Source organism: Mus musculus, chromosome 2, assembly GCF_000001635.26.
Source record: "Mus musculus strain C57BL/6J chromosome 2, GRCm38.p6 C57BL/6J".
Classification (NCBI taxonomy): domain Eukaryota; kingdom Metazoa; phylum Chordata; class Mammalia; order Rodentia; family Muridae; genus Mus; species Mus musculus.
In genome coordinates this window covers 33,333,896-33,356,458 of record NC_000068.7, presented here as the reverse complement: position 1 = coordinate 33,356,458, position 22,563 = coordinate 33,333,896, and the positions used below count along the sequence as shown (strand labels likewise).

The 22,563-nt window shown below is 49.2% G+C and overlaps 1 protein-coding gene across 22 annotated transcripts in view; it reads left to right on the top strand.

The window, feature by feature from the left end:
• Positions 1-22,563, top strand: part of Ralgps1 (Ral GEF with PH domain and SH3 binding motif 1) — a 238,081-nt gene that overhangs the window by 15,041 nt on the left and 200,477 nt on the right. For 19 of the 22 annotated variants that reach the window (XR_003952804.1, XR_374092.4, XR_374090.4 and 16 more), the window contains exons 2-3: positions 15,626-15,746; positions 19,839-19,946. Coding sequence is in view for 13 of the 22 variants with exons in the window: in XM_006498034.4 (XP_006498097.1) it covers positions 15,690-15,746; positions 19,839-19,946 (165 nt within the window). In the remaining 9 variants the exon portion in view is untranslated. The remainder of the gene's footprint in view (positions 1-15,625; positions 15,747-19,838; positions 19,947-22,563) is intronic. The other 3 variants (XM_030251025.1, XM_006498035.3, XM_030251024.1) reach the window with 1 other exon arrangement.

Here is a 22,563-nt window from a genome sequence, read left to right as displayed (position 1 = left end):
GAGAAACCCTGTCTTAAAAAACCAAAACAAAAAAACAAAAACAAAAAAACAACCCAAAACAAACCTCAAAACAGCATGCATACACCCCAGGGGGACCTCCACATTGCTTCCAGCTCTTGGGGTGTATATACCCCGTCTTTTTGTATAGGTCTCACAGTTGGGTTGACCTGCCTGTCCTTCCCCACAGGGCTTTTGTACCTTCTCTTAGGCTTTTTTCCCCTCTTTCTCCCCCTTGCTCTGGCCCTGTTTGCTCTGGCCCATAGGTTCTTTATTCGTTTCTCGTTACGGATGGTTGTGAGCCACCATGTGGTAGCTGGGATTTGAACTCATGCCCTCCAGAAGAGCAGTCAGTGCTCTTAACTGCTGAGCCATCTCTCCAGCCCCTCTCCTCGGGTTTTATGAAGAAATGATATTTAGGCAGAAGTGGCAACAATACTACATTTTACTCTGACTCACCTCAGGTCTGTAAGTTTGAGGGCCCTGTCACTGTCACTGATCCCTTCTCTAAAGGGACTGTGCTTACCCTGTGAATGCCTCTTTACCAGAGTAAACATGAAGGAGAAATGATGGCACCATTACAGAGTCGCACATTTCTATTCCCGCTGATGGAAATGTGAGCTGGCATAGCCACTAGGAAAAAACAGAAACAACCCTCACCCCCATGTGGCACCAAGCCAGCTCTGAGACTGGCACACATAATGGCAGGCGGGCATGTCCCAGAAGCCTTGCTCTGCAGTGCTGGCAGCAGCGCTGACACTAATTGCCCAAATGGGAAGCCAGGCCAGAGCTTGTCAGTTGTAGGATGGGCACACATCCTGTTAGGATCCTGTAGAGTGGTGACCCTGGTTAGAGTACCAGCTCAGCTGGGAAATCTGGGTGACCCACAGTGTTCATTCCCGCGCACACACCCTTTGTATAGATTAGGAGGAGACAAGGTGAATCCATACTAACAACCCACAGTAGTGTGTGCCCCTTATAGGCAAGTCATGATGGAAGGGTCACGTGGACTTGTGGGGGCTCCACACAGGTACTGATTGGAAGTGGGAATTCCTTGAGTATCATGTACACTTCTGCATACATTGTACTTCTGTGAAGAAGTTTATATAGACATTAAGAAAATTTCTTTTATTACTAAAGTACTTCAGAAATGAGTAAAATACAATTATTTTTAACATTCTCATATCTTTATCTCTATAATCTTTTATTTGTAATCATCTTATAATGTATGTAAATGTAAAGTGTAATTTAGAGTGTACATTTACAAATAAATTTATGTATGTTGAAAGTGCTCTTAAACAACAATATGAACTAACCAGTACCCCCAGAGCTCCCTCAGACTAAACAACCAACCAAAGAAACACATGGTGGGACTCATGGTTCTAGCTGCATCTGTAGCAGAGGATGGCCTAGTCAGTCTTCAATGGGAGGAGAGGCCCTTGGTTCTGAGAAGGTTCTGTGCCCCATTATAGGCGAATGCCAGGGCCAGGAAGTGGGATTGGGTGGGTTGGTAAACAGGGGGAGGGAGGAGGGGATAGGAGGTTTTTGGAGGGGAAACTAGGAAAGGGGACAACATTTGAAATGTAAATAAAGAAAATATCTCATAAAAAAAAGTGCTTTTAAAAAATATAAACTGGGGGCTGGAGAGATGGCTCAGTGGTTAGGAGCACTGACTGCTTTTCTGAAGGACCTGAGTTCAAATCCCAGCAACCACATGGAGGCTCACAACCATCTGCAATGAGATCTGACACCCTCTTCTGGTGTGTCTGAAGACAGCTACAGTGACTTAAATATAATAATAAGTCATAAATCTTTGAAAAAATATAAACTGGTCATAGCAGATGATGAAGAAGTTAGGTGCACCAAGGCTAGAGTCATAACAGAAGGGTCGTTCTGCCTGTTTGGAGGCCTGCTGTGTGGAGTAGCCAGTGTGTAAGTAGGGTTAAGGAGGGGTCTGTGGTGTTCATCAGGGTGGGCGTCCTTAGTATGCTAGTGTGCATGACCATGGGACAGCAGAGTAGTGGGAAGCTAGGGAGAAGTTGGCAGTTGGACTTCTGATTTCCACGGAGCAGTCAGTGAACCGAGGACACAGACTTCATAGAGGCCAAGGGGCTAAGGGAATGCCAAGGCTAGAGAAAGTGGTTTAGATGAGGGGCTGTGAGCCCTGTCAGCTGACTTGAGGTAAAGGGCCTCATGTTTCTAGCCTTAGTCAGGAGGAGATTCTGAGGACCTGTCAGTGCCACCTCAGTGGTCGGGTGGCGTTTGCTGGGAGGGAGGAGTAGGGAGGGCCATGGTAGCTGGTAGAGAAGTAGGCTGGTGCCCAGAGTCTGTGTTGCCTGCTCTTGTAGATGGGAGAGAGGGGGGTGCTGTCAGGGGAGCAAAGCGTGGGTGTGGAGAGGCTGGCCCAGGGTTGCTAGCCTGAGAGCTTGGGATGGACCCCAGGCCCTAGGTCATCATGCCTTTCAGCCATAGGTCCTACTCTGAGGTGGGAAGTTGGGAGGTAGGGCTGCTTGAAAAAGAGCTGAGGGGGACAAGTGAGCTACTCTCCTGCAGTGAGCCTTATGGGAGCCTCGGTTTTGCTTTCTTCCTAGCTTTGCCTCCTAGCCCTAATTTGATGGACCCTTGGTGACATTCTGCCTTCGCTTTATTTGGACTGAAGTACTATGAGCCAAATATTTTCTCTTTGTAAATCTGTCACCTCTGGTGTTGTCTTATGGTGACAGAGTGTGATTGGCACAGGCTCCTCTGTCCCAGATCAAGCTGTGGTTGGGTTTCCTCTGGTTCTCCTTTTGAGAGTTTCCTTCCCCATTTGTCTGTTCCCTCCTGGTCCACACTTGTGGCCACTCTGACAGCTGTTGCTCTTTTGTTCCTGTTGCTATCTACTCAGACACTGGTCTTCACGCTCCGTCGGATGTGTGTACTCACCACAGAGAGTTCTCATGTCCAGGTCAGCTCCTTTCTTTACCCTGAGCTGCCTCAGCCATAAACCCGTGGCCAGAGCTCAGATCACCATGTAAGTTTTGGGTGGCTCTGAAGTGCTGGGGGTGAGGGAGCCAAGGATGTGCAGGCATGACTGTTGCCTTCTAGGCACTGTAGGTGTGCTGGCCATTCCCTCCCACTCCTTCCACCCTAGTTTATGGACGCTCTTTCCTTTAATACTCACGATGCTTGTTGAGCCTCTTCTCATGATCCTGGCTACACTCTGCATCCTGCCATGCTTTGCATCTGTATCTTTTAGTCTGCTCTGCCTTACCTTCTTGGCTAGACGCTCGAATCTCCTTGAAGGCAGCTGTGTCTTACCCAGTGTCTCTCACACAGTAGCTGCTTATAACTTACTGCACTGAAACCAACGTGGGCTCTGCTCTGGCTCCCAGCTTCCACCTCTCTGTGCCCATCCCCGAGTTTAAGGAAAGAGTATGGGAAGAGGCAGAGTGTTTCCTGAAGTGTCAAGATTCTGTTTGGTTAGGAACAGCCACTAAAATATTAAAGGCCGTGTCAGGACAGCATTTCCAGGTTCTTGTATTAGCTTCATCTCCTGTCAGCCCTGATCCTGAGGAGTGGAAGGGCAATTGATGTAGCATGTAGGTGTGTTCCCTAAAACATAGCCACCTGTGTGGGGTTGGTTCCCAAGGAGGATGCTGGAAAGCTCTTTTGGTTTACCATGTGGGGCATAAAGGGACGTGGACTCAGCTGTGGATTTCTTAGAAAGCGTATAGCAAGCAAGCAGTGGAGTGGGTTAGCCCAGGTCAGCCTGGCTCTGCATATGGGCTCCTCTCTGCTGTCTGCTGTCTGTCTCACTAGCACTGTTTCTTGAGAGGTGTAGTAGCCACCCACTTGCCTGCAAGCTGGAAGAAGTTTCCCAGCCTTGCCAACCCCAGGGCATTTTGGGCTGATCTATGTCCCTAGTGAGGTCACAGGTTACCAGCTTATCCCACATGGGTAGCCTGTTGTGAACAGGGGAGAAGATACCCTGCACACAGCTATGAGCAAAGCCTTGGCAGAGAGGGTTGCCGCTTTCCCTCATCCATTCTTGGTGTGGTGCCTTATTTGAAAGGCCACTTCTTCCTTTGGCAACCCTCCTGTAAATGTCCCTACTGTGTGTCCATCTCCAGGCTGACACTGCATCTAGACTTCCTACAGCACCCATTAAATAGGTGATGGACCATGTGTCATCTTCATTACTGGATTGGGTCACAGCGTGGCCGCATTCTTGGCCACCCTTCCAAGATATCCAGAAGAGGGTCACTCAGGCATCACCCACAGCCCTATCCTAAGAGCTTTAGTTACCCACAGCTGCCTTCTGAGCAAACTCTGCATGTTCTCACATCTGACTGAGTCCTATAGGGCAGTGGGTAGAGTTTGTTTCAGACACAGGGGCAGTGGAGTGCCTAGAAATGGGAGGGGCCATGTGGGAACAGTATGATCTAACCATTATCTCATATCCTCTTTCTTTTTTAAAACTTTTTATTGGTTCTTTGTAAATTTCACATCATGTACTGTAATCCCACTCATCTCCCTGTCCCCTGGGACCTGCCTTCCTCCTTTGTAATCTCTCCAAAAGAAAAATATCTTGTTGTGAAAGCTATAGTATATCCCACAGTATACCCTTTTATCCATACTTCTTTGCTTGCAAATGTTCGTTGCAGTGAATGTTTGATCTGGTTTGAAGCCTCTGGCTTCTGCTATACTATCAATCCTGGAACCTCAGTGGGTCTCCTTTTGACTATCCTGTTGTTGCCCTGTGTCACAGAGCTCCTGGAGCTTTGTATCTATAGGACTGGCTTCTTCGCATGTTCCAGTGGTTCATTGGTAGGGTACATGTGGGATCGGCCAACTCAAAGCCCTGGATCTGGACCTGAGTGGTATCTGAGCTGGTCAGCCTGCCAACTCCCCTGCACCCACACCACCAGGGCAAGCTCTTTAGCCCTGTCCTGAGTAGATCATCCAGTATTGCAGTGATCAAGGGGTAGATACAGCTCTCCTGTCTCATGCTATCAGGGTTTGGCTCACCCATGCCTTCACAGCTGGCTCTACTGTGCTGCCCAGGCAAGGTGCAGGGCCTGCTTTCCTGAGTGCTACAGCAAGTGAGGGTCAGGGCCAGCTCTTCTGCTCTGATGACCTAGAGGCCAGCTCACCTACCTGCAGTAGGGGGCAATGGAGGGCATCTCTCTCTTATCCATGCCACGGGAGATGAACGGCAGATCCAGCTTTCCCATACTCATACCCTCGAGACCAGGTCACCCGTGACTCCTGAAACCAGGGAAGCTCCACTGTGCTTCCTGGGATGATGTGTGGGGGTGGGGATTGCTCTCCTGAGTACTATAGCTGACTAGGGGCAGGGTCAGCTTTCCTGTTCTCACGCCCTTAGGGCTAGTAGCTTTCCCATGGTGTCCAGGCAAGGGGTGGGGCCAGTTCTGCACAGCTCTCAGCCACCAACATGGTCTTGGGAGGCAGCTCCGACCAGGGATGTCTGTCTAGTCTTTGGTGGTAACAGACCCTTGCTGCTGCAGGGACACAGACTCAGACATGGCCCTCAGTGGCAGCACAGGCCAGGACCTCAGCATAGTCTTAGGTGGCATCCCTGGCTATTCATGTCAGGCTGTCCCTCACTACCCTTGAGTCTGCCTCTCTTCATTGTACACATATCTTTTGCTTCTCTTCCATTTCTCCACCATCTCCTGGCTCCTTAGTGGCATCTTTGGTCTGGGGTCATTTTAGGAGTGGTCTCAGAAATGCTATGCCCTGGCCACACAGTGTGGCACCAGGCACCAGGCAGGGGATGTTTTGGGTGTGATCTGCCTGCCCAGGCCTACATGGTGTCTGATTGGTGGTCATCTCGGGCTTGCTTTTTGTTCGGAGCCTGTGGTGCCAGAATGGTAGTTTTATGTTTTGCCCCCCTCACCCTCAGGCCACACGGCCTAGGTGGGATCAGCTCATCTCAGGCTCACTTCCACCAGCCTTTATAAATACAATCTCAGAAGAAGAAATGACAGAACGGTGCAGTTACTTATCTAGAATGTTCCTTAATTTAAAATTTTCTTAATAAAAAATAGATTTCCTGTTTTAATTGAGAAGATAATGCACAGCCAAACCCAATAGACTGCCTAAACAAGTCTCTGCACGGGGTATGAAACCAGCTGTTAGCCATGGCTGCTACCCCATTTCTTTCATTCTTTTTGTGATAGTACTAACTTGTAGTTTCAGCCACTGTTGCATAGGGGATTCCTATTCCATGTGCCAAACTCAGGCTCAAAGAATACAGCTCCCAACCCCAGCAGATACAACTGAGCCTTTTATCCCACTCTCTGTGACAGAGCGACGTTGCCCCGATGCTTGCCTTGCCTGTGTTGAAGATCCTAGAAATGCAGCTCCCGTTTCCTCGCCTTGTCCCTCCTTTCATGTCCTAACCCCTTCCTGGGGTGTGTTCCAGCCTTTTCCATCAGCTTGCCATCATCCCTACACAGTAGGTCTCTGGTGTTTTAAGAAACTTGTAAGCATTTAACACACAGCTTCCAACACAGAGCTGCACTAGGCCCCATTGGTAGACTGAGCTGCATGCCCCACCTAGCTCCTCTGCTTCTGCCATTGTGTCAGGTACCCAGTGCTTCTGGTGGCCCTCTCCTGTGCCAAAATGGCTTTCTTCCATAGGGACAGTTGGGCATGGGTTGGCTGTGTGTGGCTCCTCCTTGCAGCCTGAAGATTTAACACCCAGACAAGCATAAAACCCTCTTCTGTTGATCTCTGTTTCCCTTCTAGAGGCCCTAGCAGCTACATGCCACTCCAGGTTCTGGCCTCACGCTGGGCACCCCCACATTCTGAGGAACCTGTGTCCCGAGGCCTGGCATTCCTGTATGAGTCTCCCAGACTCCCTGCTAATGGCCTGGGCTCTGGCTCTGTACTGCCAGCCCTCTCTCTCCACCTCAGTCCAGTGGTGAACTGCCAACTGTTGTCAGTTACAATGAGTTAATTTATAAAAATAAGTGAGTCATTAGACACATATGATTTAAAATTCAAGCCAGCTAAACAAATTCCACCCTGACTCTGACATCCTAGTCCCTCATTGTCACCGCTCAGAGGGCAGACATAGCTTCATACTATTGTACACCTTGGTGAATCTGACTTGGCACTGTTGGAATACCAGTATTTATTTAAACAACTGGCCACCAGGTGGCACCAAATTGCCACACAGAGCTCCAGCCTCCCTACCCAGAGGCTGTCTTTAATCCAGTGAGCTGCCTTTCAAGTGTGCAACTACTTTTACCCCTAGGTGCTGTGTTGCTCCAAGTGTTTTCCATACCTACTATAAATAGACAGCATTGAAGTATACAAAACGGTAGACATTTAAGTGCACCTGGAGTTTCTTTGGGAGGCAGGGCTGTTAGTTTGTGTAGCAGGTTTTCTGTATGTCTTCATCATGTGTGTGCATGTGTTGTTAGCAGCCTCAAGCATGTGTTTGTGTAAGCACTTTCTTAGTGAGATGTGCCAACTGGAAGCCAGTTCTCCCTGCCCTGCTCATGGGCCTCTCTAGTTCTCCTCTTTATCTAGTATCACTTGCTGACAAGCCGTGTATTTACTGAATGCCTTATTTGCTGTTTACTGAGGGGTTTCCGGCTTCTTGCTTGCTGCTTTGTCCCTGGAATCCAGGATAGTACCTGGTACAAATAGGACTTTGGGCAAACATTTGTTGGCTGGATGAGTGTGCTGATGTGAGCAGGCGCCTGAGCTGTGGGCATCTTTCATTGTCTGTAAGTCCTGATGTCTTGATTGTCTGATGCAGTGTAATGGGGCACAGAAGCGCATGTGTGGGTTGGAGTCTGTGGCTTCCTGGTGCAGGCCTGGTGGCCTGTCCTGATGGTCCCTGCCATGCTGAGTGCAGCCATGGCCTCGTGCTGTGCTTTCAGCTCTTGTGGGTCTTCATGTTTCCAGGCTTGAAGGTGCCGTGTCTGCCAGGAGTCCAGCCAGGGGACTTTCCACATCAGAGATGCTCAGTCATCACCTGCCACGTGATCCCACAAACCTTTTCCTGGCATTACTGGCTGCCTTTGGTCTTTCCATGTTCCCTTTCTATCCTGAAGTTAAGCTTGTTAACATTTAAATCTGCCAGGTGGGCCATGGATGGGTGACTCAGTAGCCAAAGATCTGCCTAGTATGTGGCAGAACCCAGGTTCCATCCCCAACACTACAGGAAGCTAGTCAGAGCACGCACACACCCATGCTGGCCGCTGGTTTCCTTGGCTTCCTGACATTATTGTGACCCTGAGGGAGAGCTGCTTTCTTCTAAGACTAAAAACACAAATCTGTTTTTCCTCAAATGTTTTAATTTGGGGGGGGGTCTGTTTAACTATTCCCTTTTGCTGAGCATTTATTCTTTTTGTTTGTTTGTTTTTGCTTTTTTGTTGTTGGTTTTTGAGAGAGGGTTTCTCAGGCGGTTCTAGAACTCACCCTGTAGACCAGGCTGGCCTTGAACTCAGAGAGATCCAGCTCTGCCTCTCAGATGCTTGTATAGAGGGGAGAATTGATGAATTTATGTTATTGTCTCAAAGGGAGTTAAAGCTTAAAAGGAAGATTTAAACGTATTTTTATTTTATGTGTACTGGTGTTTTGCCTGCATGAATGTGTGTACTGAGTGCATGCACTACTTGTGGAGGCCAGAAGAGGGCGACAGATCCTTCGGGACTGGAGTTGCAGATGGTTGGGGGCCACCACATGGGTGCTGGCAGGTGTGTGTGTGTGTGTGTGTGTGTGTGTGTGTGTGTGTGTGTGTGTGTGATGGGTCCACTGCAAGAGCAGTGAGTACTTTTAACCAAGGGGCCATCTTCAGCCCCTAGAACTCTTTAACAAAAACATTAAGTTTATTGATTCTGTGTGTGTTTGAGTGTGTATGTGTGTGGAGGTCAGAAGACAGTTTACAGAGGTCTTTACCATGTGGGTCCCAGGGACCAAACTCAGGTTGTCAGGCTTTGGTGGCGTGAGCCTTTGCCCCTGAGCCAAGCCCTTAAAACCTTTTAATGAGAGTTTATTGTTTTCTTCAGGTGACTTCTGCACATTTCTTTAAACTCCTTGCCCAGGTCTGCTCTGGTTTGAGCTGTTGTGTTTATTGCTGGATGCCGTTAGTGGAAAGGAACCGACTTTGAGGCTGGATGCCTGGCACCCAGAGTTCCTTCCCTCAAGCTAGTCCTGTTTGCTCATTCATGTCTTCCTTCCCCGGGTTTCAGGGCTGAAACCATTTCATTCATATTTTAAGTTTGTTTGTTTCTCCAGCAAAGTTTGGAGAGGAGAAAGCAAATATGGGGGTGCACTTCATGCAGTGGAGAGCAAACTCAGTTTATGGAGTGCTGTGAAAATGTCCCCTGTCCTCACACACTTGTGGACATTCACACCCCTCTCATCCCAACAGGGCCCTATAGCGTGTGGGATGGGGCTGCAAGAGCTTGGCGAGCTGGTTGAGCCCCTGCTTTAGCCTCTGTTCACAGGTGACAGACCCTGTGTGCCTCTGTCTGCCAGCTGCCCACTCGCCTCATCCTCTTGGCACAGTTCCTCTCCTCTTGGGGGCTGCCCAGCTACTTGTTACGAAGTTGGGGCCAAGGACAGTGCTTGTGGTGTTTGTTAATGAACGTGTGATTGCAGATCCACCACCTACCCCTACCCTCCTGGTTTCAAGAAGAGGAACTTGGTCTCAGGACTTGGAGGAGTGACTGAAGAGAACAAGAGCCTCATTGTGAACCAGGCCAGCACCAGGCATCCCAGCTCAGGGCTCTCTGGCTTTGTGTGTAGGATCGTGTACCCCTTTACTGTACACCTTGTCGTTTCTGAATCTTCATTGGCAAGGGTCACCGTGTGGAAGCAGGGACACAGTGGGGGACTGTTCAGGGGTCTTGGGTGGCTTGGGTTTTGGGAGGAGACTTGGCTACAGAGAAGCACAGAAGCATCTCTGCACCTGCCGGGCAGAGACTGTGACCCCTCTCCTTGAAGTAACATTGCTTGCTTAGTCCCAAGGCAGATGTTCTTTGAATCATTAAAATCAAGCATGTGATTGAGTGGAGAGGGGCCCAGAATACTAGACTCCTGATCTAGACACCCCACATCCTTAACAACGCAGAAGGGAATCTTCTTCCCAGACTTCTGAGCCATCTTCACAAAGATGGGTGTCTCACATCTCCTCACTTGCCTTTCCCAGAGCGCTCTCTAAAGCCCATTGGCCACAGCAGGTCTGACTCACTGTGGCCCTGCTGCAGGAGGGCCCATGCTTGTGACTTCTAAAATAGAGAGTACTGGAGGAGGGGCAGAAGCAGAGCAGGCTCAGGCTCCTCCCCATTGGTCTTCCACACAGCTTCTGTGCATGAGCCAGCAAAGAGTGGTGCTCCCAGTGCAGTGACCGTGACAGCACATCCCAGTTCACCCCTGGATGCGGCTCTTTCTCCCAACCTGTTTGGGATCCATTTTCATTCGTGCTTGCAACATTTGGAAGAAATCACACTCCTGTAATTGGGCAGGCTTGGTTGTATGCATTTTCTTTGAGACAGCCTCTACTGTCTTAGGAAAAAGTGATCATTCTGCTTTGCCCTTAGGGCCTGCTCATTGGCCTGCTCATCTCAGGCCGTCCTGTGCTTTCCTGAGCTGACAGTCTTGAGGAGCGCTTTGCCTGGGAAGAACCCAGGGCTGCATCTGGGCTTTTCCTTTCCCTCTCTGGGACTCCCCCCACCCCCAAAGAGCAGAGAAAGACGCGGGGTTGTTCTGTGGTTCTGATAACAGCTGCCACGCTCTTAAGGAATTACATCATGAGAACTGCTTTTACTCTTGCATTGTTTGGGTTTCCAGGAGGGTTGGCAGCAAGAGTGTGTTTGCCTGTGTATGCAGGAGACAGGGTGGGGAGGGCTGAGAGGTAGAGAGGTCGAGGGAGGGTGGGAAGAATGGGTTTTTGTGTGTACAGGCTGCTGTGCCCAGCCTAAGCAGCTGATACCACCTTCCCTATGGATACAGAGTTCAGATGTGAAAAGATGTGTCTGCACATAATAGTTGAATCCATCTCCCTCAGTCACTGTATTTACATCTGCAGAGTGGCGTCTTAGTATTGCTGTTGATGTGAAGAAGCATCAAGCCCATGGCAACTCTTAGAAGGAAAACATTTATTTGGGGCTGGCTTATAGTCCAGAGGTTTGGTCCATTATTGTCACGATGGGAAGCATGGTATCTGAAACCTCAAAGTCCACTGCCAGGGACACACCTCCTCCTAATAGTGCCACTCCCTATGAGCTAGGGGCCATCTTCATTCAGACTACCACAGAGGAGGTTTACAGAATGCATGCAAGTCCTGTCTCCAGAGTCCGGGACAAAGCCTCTGTGGCAGAGGCACTGAGGGCCAAGCTGTATTTGCTGTCCTTGGGTCTAGGGCTGGAATCCTGCACAGAGCAAGGGTTGGTGAACCCTTCACTTGTGATCGGACGAGGGGAGAGCAGAGGCAGGCACTGATGCTGTGGCCACACAGGCTCCTGTCCTGCTCGCTGGGCTTCCTCAGCACCTGTAAGATGGGAGGACACAGCTGAGGCAGTGAGAAGGAGCCTCTGCTGACTGTGCTCTGGGACCCAGTGCCCCATGCTGTGCTCGCACGCTTGAGGCCACCTCCCATCTCCTGACCCGGAAGACCCCTCCTCAGCTTCATACCAGCACTGTGGCTCTTCTTAGTGGCCCCATGTTGGCCCTTTTAATGCCCTACCTAGTTACACACTTCATCATGTGCAGGAAAACTGGACTGCCCCAGTCCTTCAGAATCCACGCATACATGCTGAGGACAAGGCTCAGAGATTGGTAGGACTTTCTGCTCTTCTCCTGGACCTGAGTTTAGTTCCCAGCCCTACAACTGCCTGTAACTCTAGCTCTAAGGGACTCAGTGCTATCTTCTAGCCTCTGAGAGTATATCAGCATATACACAGGATGCACATGCGTGTGCACACACACACACACACACACACACACACACACACACAAAATAAAATAGAAATGGAATTTGCTACCACTTGTTCACAACCTTGAATTAGAGGATTCCCAGTACCTCCAAGGAAAACCCCTAACCCCGCAAGCCCACCCGCACCCCTCCCCCACTGCTGCCTCTACTGCTCCATGCACTCCTCCCTGTAGCCTACGATGTCCTTCTGCTGTGTCCCAGCCTATCTGTCCACTGCTTCCCACCCAGTCCCAACCCAGGTACTCAGCAGCCTCAGGCCCTGTCCTGGATGGGAGAGTGTTGCTCCAACCGTTTTCTGCACATGGATAGATGAGAGCTGCTGTCCATCAGTGAGGCTATTTCTGTCATGTTGAGACATGCAGGAGGCAGACACAAACAAGCCTTTTGCCTTTCTAACGTCTGCCTTCCATGGAAAATATGATGGGCTACACAGGTAGACTGGGGCCAGGGGAAGGGGAAGACAGATGGGAGAATCCCATGCTTGGTTCCCTGGAGCCCGCTATGGGGAGCAACCTTCCCAGGAATGGAAGCCCACATTCTCACAAAGCACAGAGCACTGGCTAGTTGGTTGGTTTGTTTGTTTAATGTTTAAATTAATTGTTTGCCAGAGAGTGGTGGTGCACGCCTTTAATTCCAGTACTTGGTAGACAGGCAGACGAACCTCTAAGTTCAAGGGCAGCCAGGTCTACACAGAAAAACCCTGTCTTAAAAAACAAAACAGACAAACAAAAAAATAAAGCTAATTGTTTACATTGGAAAAGAGAATGGGAACTTGTGACTAGAAGCTTGTGAGGGAAGGACACAATGCTACAGTGAGTAATAACCCTGGCAGTGACATTACAGTAAGTAATAACAGCTGCCCTGCCCTGCATAAGTGCTTCACATGCCCTTCCCGTGCTGTGGTGGAAGCCTGTATCAGGCTCTGGCAGACTGTCCAGGATTTGACTCATGAGCCCTCAGTTTCCCAGAAATTCGAGTAGTTTCTACTGTCTGATGTGAGTGGTCTATACCTCCTGGGGCTCTTGTGGCAAAGATGTGCGTGATGCTTAGCCAGTGCTTCCCCCAGAATGGGTGCTGGTACTGGTGTGTAGAGAGCCCATCTGCAAAGGGGGCTGGAGAAGAAGGTGGGCCTGGCAGCATAATCCCCCACTTTAACATTGTGTATGTGTGTGTGTATGCACATGTGCTGTGGCATGCGTGTGGAGGTCAGAGGACAACTTGAAAAGAATCACTTGTCTGATTTTACAAAGTGGGTCCCAGGACTGAACTCTGGCCTGGAATAATTAGCACATGCCTCAGCCTGCTAAGCCATCTCCCTGGCCACGGCAGCATCCTTTGGAAGACTCAGGGAGCCACCAGGACAACCTGAGAGAGCTTCTGGTTTGGTCTGTACTCAGGATGGAGTCCGGGCCTGGTTGCCCCGAGGAGACACACAGTGCTTGGCACATGCAGATAGGAGCAACCTGTACCTCAGCCTTAAACTTGGAGCAGATTGGCTGGGCTGGTTTGAGGCAACCTAAGAGGCGTGGCCTTCAATTACTATGGCTGCCATCTTGAGCTGGTTTTCTTTTCATCTATTTTGGGGCCCCTATTCTGGAGCTCCTGTGCCCTTCGTGGGGTTCTGTCGAGGGGCCCTGTCTATTCTCTACCTGGGAGGGTTTTTTCTTGGTTCTGGGTCCCATCTCTTTCATAGTAACTAACATTCCCTTCTCAGTTTGTCATGTCACTCTGTCACTTCAAAGGGAATGGCCAGCAGGCCAGGTGAGGTCCTATCATGAAGCCCAGGGTGCCTCATACATTGCATTGCAGCTTAACAGTCCCAGGTCCCAGGTCCCACAGTTTTGGGTTGTACTTGTCATCATCCAGATTTAGAACACTCTCATCACCTCCAAAGCACTCCGTCTGTGTGCAGTCTCTTACTATGGGCACTTCCCCTATAAATTTGCCATTTCTGGGAATTTCCTAAAATGGAATCACCCTGTACTGTGCATCCCTTTGAATCTGACTTTTTTTTTTTTAAACTAATGTAATATTTCTGAGGTTTGATCATGCTGTGGCTTGTGGTAGCATCTCGTTTCCTTTCGTAGCTGAGTAGTAGCATGCTGTGTGGCTAGCTCACACTGGGTGATAGACATCTGACTTGGTTCCAGGCTTGCTGTGAGGAGTAATGAGTGCTGTGATAGGCATCCTCTCTGTAGCTGTGCGATGTGGTCATCCTTTGTAGTAGACGCCTGGGAATTGGATCACTGGGCTGTTTTAACCAAAAAAGAAGCTACCAAATTGTGTTCTGAAGAGCTTGTACCAGTTGTCTTCTCACCAGCAATGCCCAAAGACTTCACCCACTCCCACCTCACTGCCAAAATACACTAGGTATACTCTAGTTTGGTTTGGGTTTTGTTGTCCTAATTCTGGCCATCACACTGTTTGGTCTTACTTATCTTTGTGGTTTGGTTTGTGTTTCCCTGGGAGCTTTTTCCTTATTCGGTGTGTGTGTGTGTGTGTGTGTGTGTGTGTGTGTGTGTGTGTGTGTGAGAGAGAGAGAGAGAGAGAGAGAGAGAGAGAGAGAGAGAAAACATCTGTGCATGCATGCACGCATGCATGTGCACACGTGGAGCCCATGGAGACCCATGGAATTGGATCCCTGAAGCTAGAATTACAGGCAGTTGTGACCAGTCTGAATGGGTGCTTGAAAATAGACTTGGGTCCTTTGGAAGAGCAGTGCATGGTAGCATCTTCGTAGCCCCCTCATGGTGGACTTTTCTCATCTGCCACAGAGTCACCATGCCCTGAATCAAGTTTATCACTTTCCCCGCCAGACCTCCTCCACCTCTCTGTCCCTTCCCTGACGACGGCCACATCACCCCTCAGTACCTTGCTGTAAACAGCTGGTCTAGTCTGGCTGTTCTCACTTGTGCTGTCTTCCATCCATCTTCCTCCTTGCCACCCTAGCTCAAGGCACCTACCCTCTGGTAAGCGCAGTCAGCTTCCATCTTGTCAGTGTTCTGGGCGGTTGATAGATGCTCTCTGGAGCATGTGCGCATGAGCAGTCCAGGCAGAGTAACCAGACCTGATCTTCAGATGGCTGGTGGGTCCTGCTGCTGCTGGATAGAATACGCAAATGCATCAGAGCATGACCTCCGTGAACCTCAGTTTTCCTCCATAGAAAATGGGCAGGATTAAAAGGCTTCCCTTGGGATACTGGAAGGGAGAAGATGAGTTGGAAGAATTCAGCACAAGGTCCTTCGTGAATACTTTGTGGGATCAGTTGTGATGGCACAGCGTGGTGTCTGGTTTCTTCACCAACCTTCATCTCATTTGGATTTATAAATTCTGGGGCTTGTGAGGGCCAGGCACATTCTGGGATGGATGCACAGGTGGGACCCAGTGATCTGCCAGGGGCAGGATGGTTGGGCATAGTTGTGAGTGAGTGCTACCAGAAGGGCTATGGAAGCAGAATCCATACAGCTGTGGGACAGCAGTATTTGTCTACAAAGCTGCCTTCTGTATGAGCTCAGTAATGGCACAGGTACACCATTTTCCATGGAGGGAAACAGGCACCGACTCTAGGGCCTGAGCTTGAAGGCTGCCAGTTTACACCTTTCTGTTGGAAGATGGCGTGGTCCTGTGGGCTCAGAGCAGGTTTTTATGAATACCTTTGCCTTACAGGACCTCTCAGACAGGTTATGTCACCAGCAGAGGTGGCGCCGAAGTTCCCTGCGGCCTGGAGACTATGTACAAGAGGAATGGTCTGATGGCTAGCGTGTTGGTCACCTCTGCCACTCCACAGGTATGAGGGCTATGGGAGGGTAGCCATGACATGGGACCCTGGCCATGAATACAGGCCTTCTTAGGGGCCGCCACTCCAGACGAGAGGTCTCGGAGCCAGGTAGCCCTGTGGATGGTGGTGTTTTCTAAAGTCGTTCTCTTCAAAGAAACACAAATACCTGTCCAGTCCAGCCATGGCAAGTGTATGTTCTATTTTGGTAGCAAGAAGAGATCAGATCTTTCTCAGGAAAAGCCACTGTTAATTATAAATAAGCTATGCATTCCAAGATGAGGTCAGACAGAAGCCGGTCCAGCTGGCCTGTTCTTATTTACCTGACTTCTTAGGAGATGGCTGTGAGGACTGGTGGCACTCTGTGGGGTTTGGGATTTGCTTTCCAAGCTCAATAATGACATAGACACCTGGGAGGAGGGATGTCAAGCGAGGCTGGTGCCACTGTGTCTGGGGTGTGGTTCTGGTTTCTTAGCATGTTGGTGAAGCAGGGTTGAGTCTGAACTTCCAACAGGCAGTTTTGCAGTGAGCTCAGATTGAGTAACCAGGGAGTCGGGGTCATTTTCTCATCAGTGTTTCAAACATTTTTTTCTTGGACTTATCTCTAGTCTTGAAATAAAAAACCTTACAGATGCCTTTAACGATTTTTTTAAATTTTTATTTTAAATTATATATGTATGTTCACATGGCTGCAGGGCACATGGAGGCCAGAAGAAGGCATCAGATGCCCCTGGAGCTGGAGTTATAGGTGATAATGAGCTTCCTGATTTGGGTGCTAAGAACTGAGCTCCAGGCTTTTTGCACTTTAGTCACTGGACCATCTCTCTAGCCCAGTGGATGCTGTTCTCTAGGAGGCCAGAGTAGTTCCACGGAGCGCAGGAGCGCAAAGTCGTCCTCCTCACTGCTGTCACTCACCTGCAAATAGAGCAGCTTTGGGTCCAGCAGCTACCCTGTACCTGAGGGTTTGGGGGTTGAAGAAATGCCCTAAGGCCTGACATCCCACGAGCAGACTATGGTAACTAGAGGAGCCACATTTCTGTCTGTGTCTGTGACTTACACTCCCTCTAGAGTGAAGCATCCTTCTTCTTTAGCTTGTGTGTGTGTGTACGTGTGTGTATACAGATGTGTATAGTCACACGATATTCTGTGCATGTTCAGTCCTCTGTGCATGGGACCACCAACCATGTATAAAAAATGTTCAGAAAAAGAATCACTCCAGTACTAGGTATGTGCAGATTATCTGGTCATTGTTCTTTAAACGGCAGCAGTGACTGTTTGCACAGCATTGATTTTGTATTAGGTATTAGTCATCTGGAGAGGCCTCAGAATACGTGGGATGACACATGTAGGCTCTATATACACATGTAGGCTCTATATACACACGTAGGCTCTATATACACATGTAGGCTCTATATGCACATGTAGTCAGCTCTATATGCACATGTAGGCTCTATATACACATGTAGGCTCTATATACACATGTAGGCTCTATATGCACATGTAGTCTCTATATATACATGTAGGCTCTATATACACATATCAGCTCTATATGCACATGTAGGCTCTATATGCACATGTAGTCAGCTCTATGTTAAGCATTATGTGCATGGGGTTTGAACACTTACAGATTTAGGGCCTCCATGTATATGTCTGTAAATTTATGGAATGAACACACACCTGTGCTTAGCAACCCCATGTGCCTGAGTGTGAATGGCGTGTTCACGTCCATGCACACCCAGATCACCATAGTTTGGGTTTTGTTTCTTTGTTTTTTGTTTTGCATGCTCCCCAGGCTCTCTCCACAGTAACCCTGTCAGCTATGCATCCTTTTGTCAGATTTTGGATGAGGAATCCAAAGCCTAGAGGGGAGAAGAAACTGGCTCCTCTCTCTGGGAAGGTGGGTGGTTCAACCCCACTCTCCCTGACTTTGGAGTTGCTGTCCTTAGTTAGCATCCTGCCCTGTCAGCCTGGCTGGGCTGCGTCTTGAAGCAGGTGAAGCCTGTGGACCTCGATCTTGGCCAGTTCCAGCTGCACAGGGCCAGTCTGTTTCTTCTCAGCTTTGTTCGGATTAGTTTATTCCCAGGGGACAAGGCCTTCCATTTAATGAACTTTTAAAACGACATCTGTCGCACACCCTGAGCCAGTGTGTCTGGGGAGGAGGGAGGTGGTGGCAGTGGTGGCTTTGGCTTGTTTAGTAACCTATGCTGCTGGTCTAGGCTTTGGGCCTACTGATATATTTGTATTTGATGAGATGCGACAGAATGAAGTGAGAGCCTGAGGCTGGGCAATGGCAGCTGTGAGGCGGCATTCTGCCTGCTGGCCAGGCCTGTGTGCTCACAGAGCACGGGGCACTGTCCTGAGACCAGGTGGATGTCAGAACAGACACCACCTGGGGACAGAACTGGACATTGAACATGTAAGGCCAGACTCACCTAGAGACACCTCAGGCCCAGGCGTCAAGCTGGGCTGCCTGCATTTCTTCTCAGCTCTCTGACCTTACAGTGTCAAAACTGTTAGCTTTCTTTCGTGACCCCCCCAAACACCCTGGTTTTCAGTAAGAGTGCAACATTTTCCCAGATACAGCCATCTTAGGAAGTGAAATAAAGAAAAAGTTAACAAAAGCAGACTCCCTCATCCCTATTCTAAGAGGGTGGAATGAGCAGAAACTATAAACTCCATTTCCATTATTTGAGATGAATAAAACCATTTGTAGGCAGACTCAGGTTTGGTTGTAAGCATGGCGGAGTACCCAGGAGGAACTTGATGGAATGCAGTCACATTAAAGAGAAGGTGTGTCCAACTTTTCCCACCTTCTCAGGGGTGGGCTTCATGACCTCTGTCCAGATTGGGGAGTTCCTCTTATTTCCTGTGGGAGGCCCCTGTCCTTCCCTGCAGGACTCTAACCCTGACTCTGCTCCCTACCCGTCAAGGAGGCTCCATACTTTTCTCTCAGCTCACAGACAGCCCTGTGTGTGGCACCCTCTGAGCCAGAGTGAATGTGTATTACAGTGTCCCACCCTGACTGCAGCTAGGAAGAAGGTGAACTGAAAAATGGCTCCACGTGAAGAGTGCTGGCTGCTCGTGCCCAGGGCCTGAGTGTGCCTCCCAGTACTCTCTCAGGCGGCTCACAACTGCCTGCAACTCCAGCCCCAGGGGAGCTGATGCCCTCTGGCCTCGCTGGGCACCTGTGCACACATGGCACACATGCATATGCATAAATGAAATACACCTTTAAAAATAAAAAAGGGGGGGGACCCCAGAATGGAGATCTCCCAGGGTCCATGAGTCTAGAGGCCTTTTCTGAGGGAGAATTAGATGCCTCTCTCTCTTCTGGGACCTGGGGACAGAACTGGACATTGACCATGCAAGGCCAGTGTTCTGCACTGAGCTGTATCCCGGCCCTGGGCTCAGACTCTCCTGCCATTACATTGCTGGTCAGAAGTAGTAAGGGGTAATGATCCAACCCATTTTAGGGGTTCAGAGAGAAAAATGGGTTCACATTCTGGCTTTAGGCTTCATGGGTAAGAAAGTTTAGAGACGTAGCATCAACTCAGTTTGCTTACCTGTACAGTGGGCATCATAGCATGTATAGGTAGAGAACTAAGATGCTGTGTGTAGTGTTTTAGAGTCTAGCACAGAGCAAAGTGACAAGCAGTAGACACCTTTCAACATGCCCTCTGTGATGGTTTGTATGTTCTTGGACCAGGGAGTGGCACCATCTGGAGGTTTGGCCTTGATGGAATAGGTGTGACCTGGTTGGAATAAGTGTGTCACTGTGGGTGTGGGCTTAAGACTCTCACCCCAGTTGCCTGGAAATCAGTCTTTCACTAGCAGCCTTTGGTCAGAGACATAGAACTCTCAGCTCTGTCTGCGCCATGCCTGCCTGGATACTGCCATGCACCCACCTTGATGATAATGGACTGAACCTCTGAACCTGTAAGCCAGCCCCAATTAAATGTTGGTTTTTTGTAAGACTTGCCTTGGTCATGGTGTCTGTTCACAGCAGTAAAACCCTAACTAAGACACCCTCTCTGGGGTGGTTTGGGATGGCAGCAGTCTCAGGCCAGACCAGCCAGGTGGCATTTCTCTTTGCCTTCTCTATAGGGCAGCAGCAGCTCAGACTCGCTGGAGGGCCAGAGCTGCGACTATGCCAGCAAGAGCTACGATGCTGTCGTCTTCGACGTTCTGAAAGTGACTCCCGAGGAGTTTGCCGTAAGTGACTTGGAACTGATGGGGACAGTGATGCTGTCACAGGGTGTTAAAGGGAGTCACAGGTTGGGAATGCCACATGTGTACACAGTAGGAGAGCACGTGATGGATAAAGGATGCTTTTGGTTTATAATCTGCAGCCTTGGGAAGCACACAGCAAGAGAAGGAACAGGGCTCAGCCCAGTGACAGAGCACACACAGCACACTGCACACAGGCACATTTGGTGAAGGTTTGGACCTGCTGCTGACATGTTTCACAAGGCCAGCCATATTGCTCACTACAATTTCCAGCTATGGACACAGTGTGTGATTTCAGTTTTCTTCCTTCCTGTTTATTCCACCTTCTGTGTGTTTATGTGCCATCTCCTGCAGCCCATGTTTGACTGCTGCTCTGACAAGGCATGATCCCTTAGTGGAGCAGAGCTGGCATCCCATAATGCTTCCTTCCCTTGGGGAATGCTGGCACTGGGTGACTTCAAGCCTGATTTTGAGAACTGTTCCAAGGGCTGTGTTTCTCTGCAGAGCATTGGCTGTTCCTTGACATGCCCACTTCTTTCTGGTCTCCCACTGTATGGAGGATCCATGCCAACTACAGGGCCATGCCAATGATCCACACTTTGCAGCTGTGCCATCTTGGGCTTCCATATTCATTTAGTCAGGCTCTGCAGAGAGAGCCTTCAGTATGTCTAAAAGTTCTGGAGAGATGGCACAGTAGTTAAGAGGTTAAAGTGTGCATCACTTTTGTAGAGGATTTAAGTTCTGTTCCTGTACCCGTGTCAGGTGGCTAGTTCACAACTCTCTGTAACTCTAGTACCTGGAAACCCAACTCTCTGGCTTCTATAGGAATACCCCCCTACCCTGCCCCCACACACATACTTTAAAATAAATCTTAAACAACAGTCAGTTCTCATTCCAATGGCTCATTGCTCCAGCCTTACTCCTGAGGCCTGCAGTATCCTGCCCTAGAGTCTGGCCATGTCTTCTCCTGCCCCTTCCTTGCCTCTGCAGCTATATTCTAGCCATATTTCCAATCCACTCTCACAGCCTCCAGCCTCAGCCTCGCTGTGTCCTCAGCCTCTCTGTGTTTCCATCGTCCTCTGTGAGGCTTGCCTGGGCTGACAGGGCCGTCATCGCTCTCCTCCTGCTTGTGCTTTTCAGAACAACAGTTACTACTTGATATAACATTGCTGTGTGACCTGCTTTATCACTGTTTCCTGCACTGGAGGATGAACCTAGGGACAGGACCTGACATGTCTCTCGAGTTTTTGTGTCCAAAATGTGCTGATAATAGGTGCTTACTAAACATATGGACTGAAAGAATTCAGTCCTCACAGCAGTGAGATGAGACTCTTGTCTGATTTTCTGTGGTGGTTTGAATGACAGTGACTCTAATAAGCTCATATATTTGAATGTTTGGTTCTGAGTCAGTGGAACTGTTTAGGAAGGATTAGGAGGTGTGGCCTTGTTTGGTGGAGGTGTGTCACTGGAGATGGCTTTTGAGGTTTCAGAAGCCCTTGCCAGCCCAGTCTCTCTGCTTGCTGCCTGAGGGACTAACCCTCTGAAACTATAAGTAAGTTCCCCCAACTAAATGTTTCCTTTTTTTATAACTTATCTTGGTCATGGTGTCTCCTCAAACGATAGAACAGTAACTAAGTTGGTACCCAGGCACCGGGGTATTATTATGATGTTGTGAGGTATCCATCAGAGAAGGCCACTCAGACACAGTGGTTCAAGCCAATGGAAAGTCTTTATTAGACTTCTGCCTAGGCTTTTGGGACCTGAGTGTAGTCTTGGGTCTTTTTCAAGGTGAGCTTTTTTTTTTTTTGGTTTTGGTTTTTCGAGACAGGGTTTCTCTGTGTAGCCCTGGCTGTCCTGGATCTCACTTTGTAGACCAGGCTGGCATCAAACTCAGAAATCCGCCTGCCTCTGCCTCCCAAGTGCTGGGATTAAAGGCGTGCGCCACCACCACCCAGCTCAAGGTGAGCTTTTAAGCACAGAAATTATGTCTTGGATTGACATATTCAGTTAACAAGATCAGTTAGTCAGAAGCAGAACTACAGGTAGTCAGGAGCCAAAAAACAAGGTTAGTACATTTAGGGACTTTCCTAAATGCTATTTTGGGGGAAATATGGAGGACTTTGGACTAGAAAGCTCTAAGAAGGCTATCAGAATGCTCAGTGGACTATCCTGGTGAGAGCATGGGAGACAGAGCAGTGTAGACTGTGGAGGCCTGGCATGTGAGAGGTTTCAGAGGGGTTGGAACACCTAGGGTAGAGACCTTTCATGTGATATTTTTGCCAAAGAATGTGGCCACTTTTTGCCCTTGTCCAAAAAATCTGTCAGACACAAAACTGAAGAGTTTCGGACTAATGTTGTTGACAGAGATTTTAAGAGAACTTTATGGAGGCCCAGAGAGGCCATTGCATGAAGCTGTGAAGGTTTAGCCTTGATTGCATTAGGGACACTGCTGGATTCTGGAGATGCCAGAGTTGTGGGATACCTGGCAGAGGACAGACCAGGGGTGGAATGGGAGAGGGAGATACAAAAAGTTATCCAAGCCCTGGGACAGCTGATGTGGAGATGTAGAATTTGGGGTCTCACATGCTGGTTTTCAGTTTCA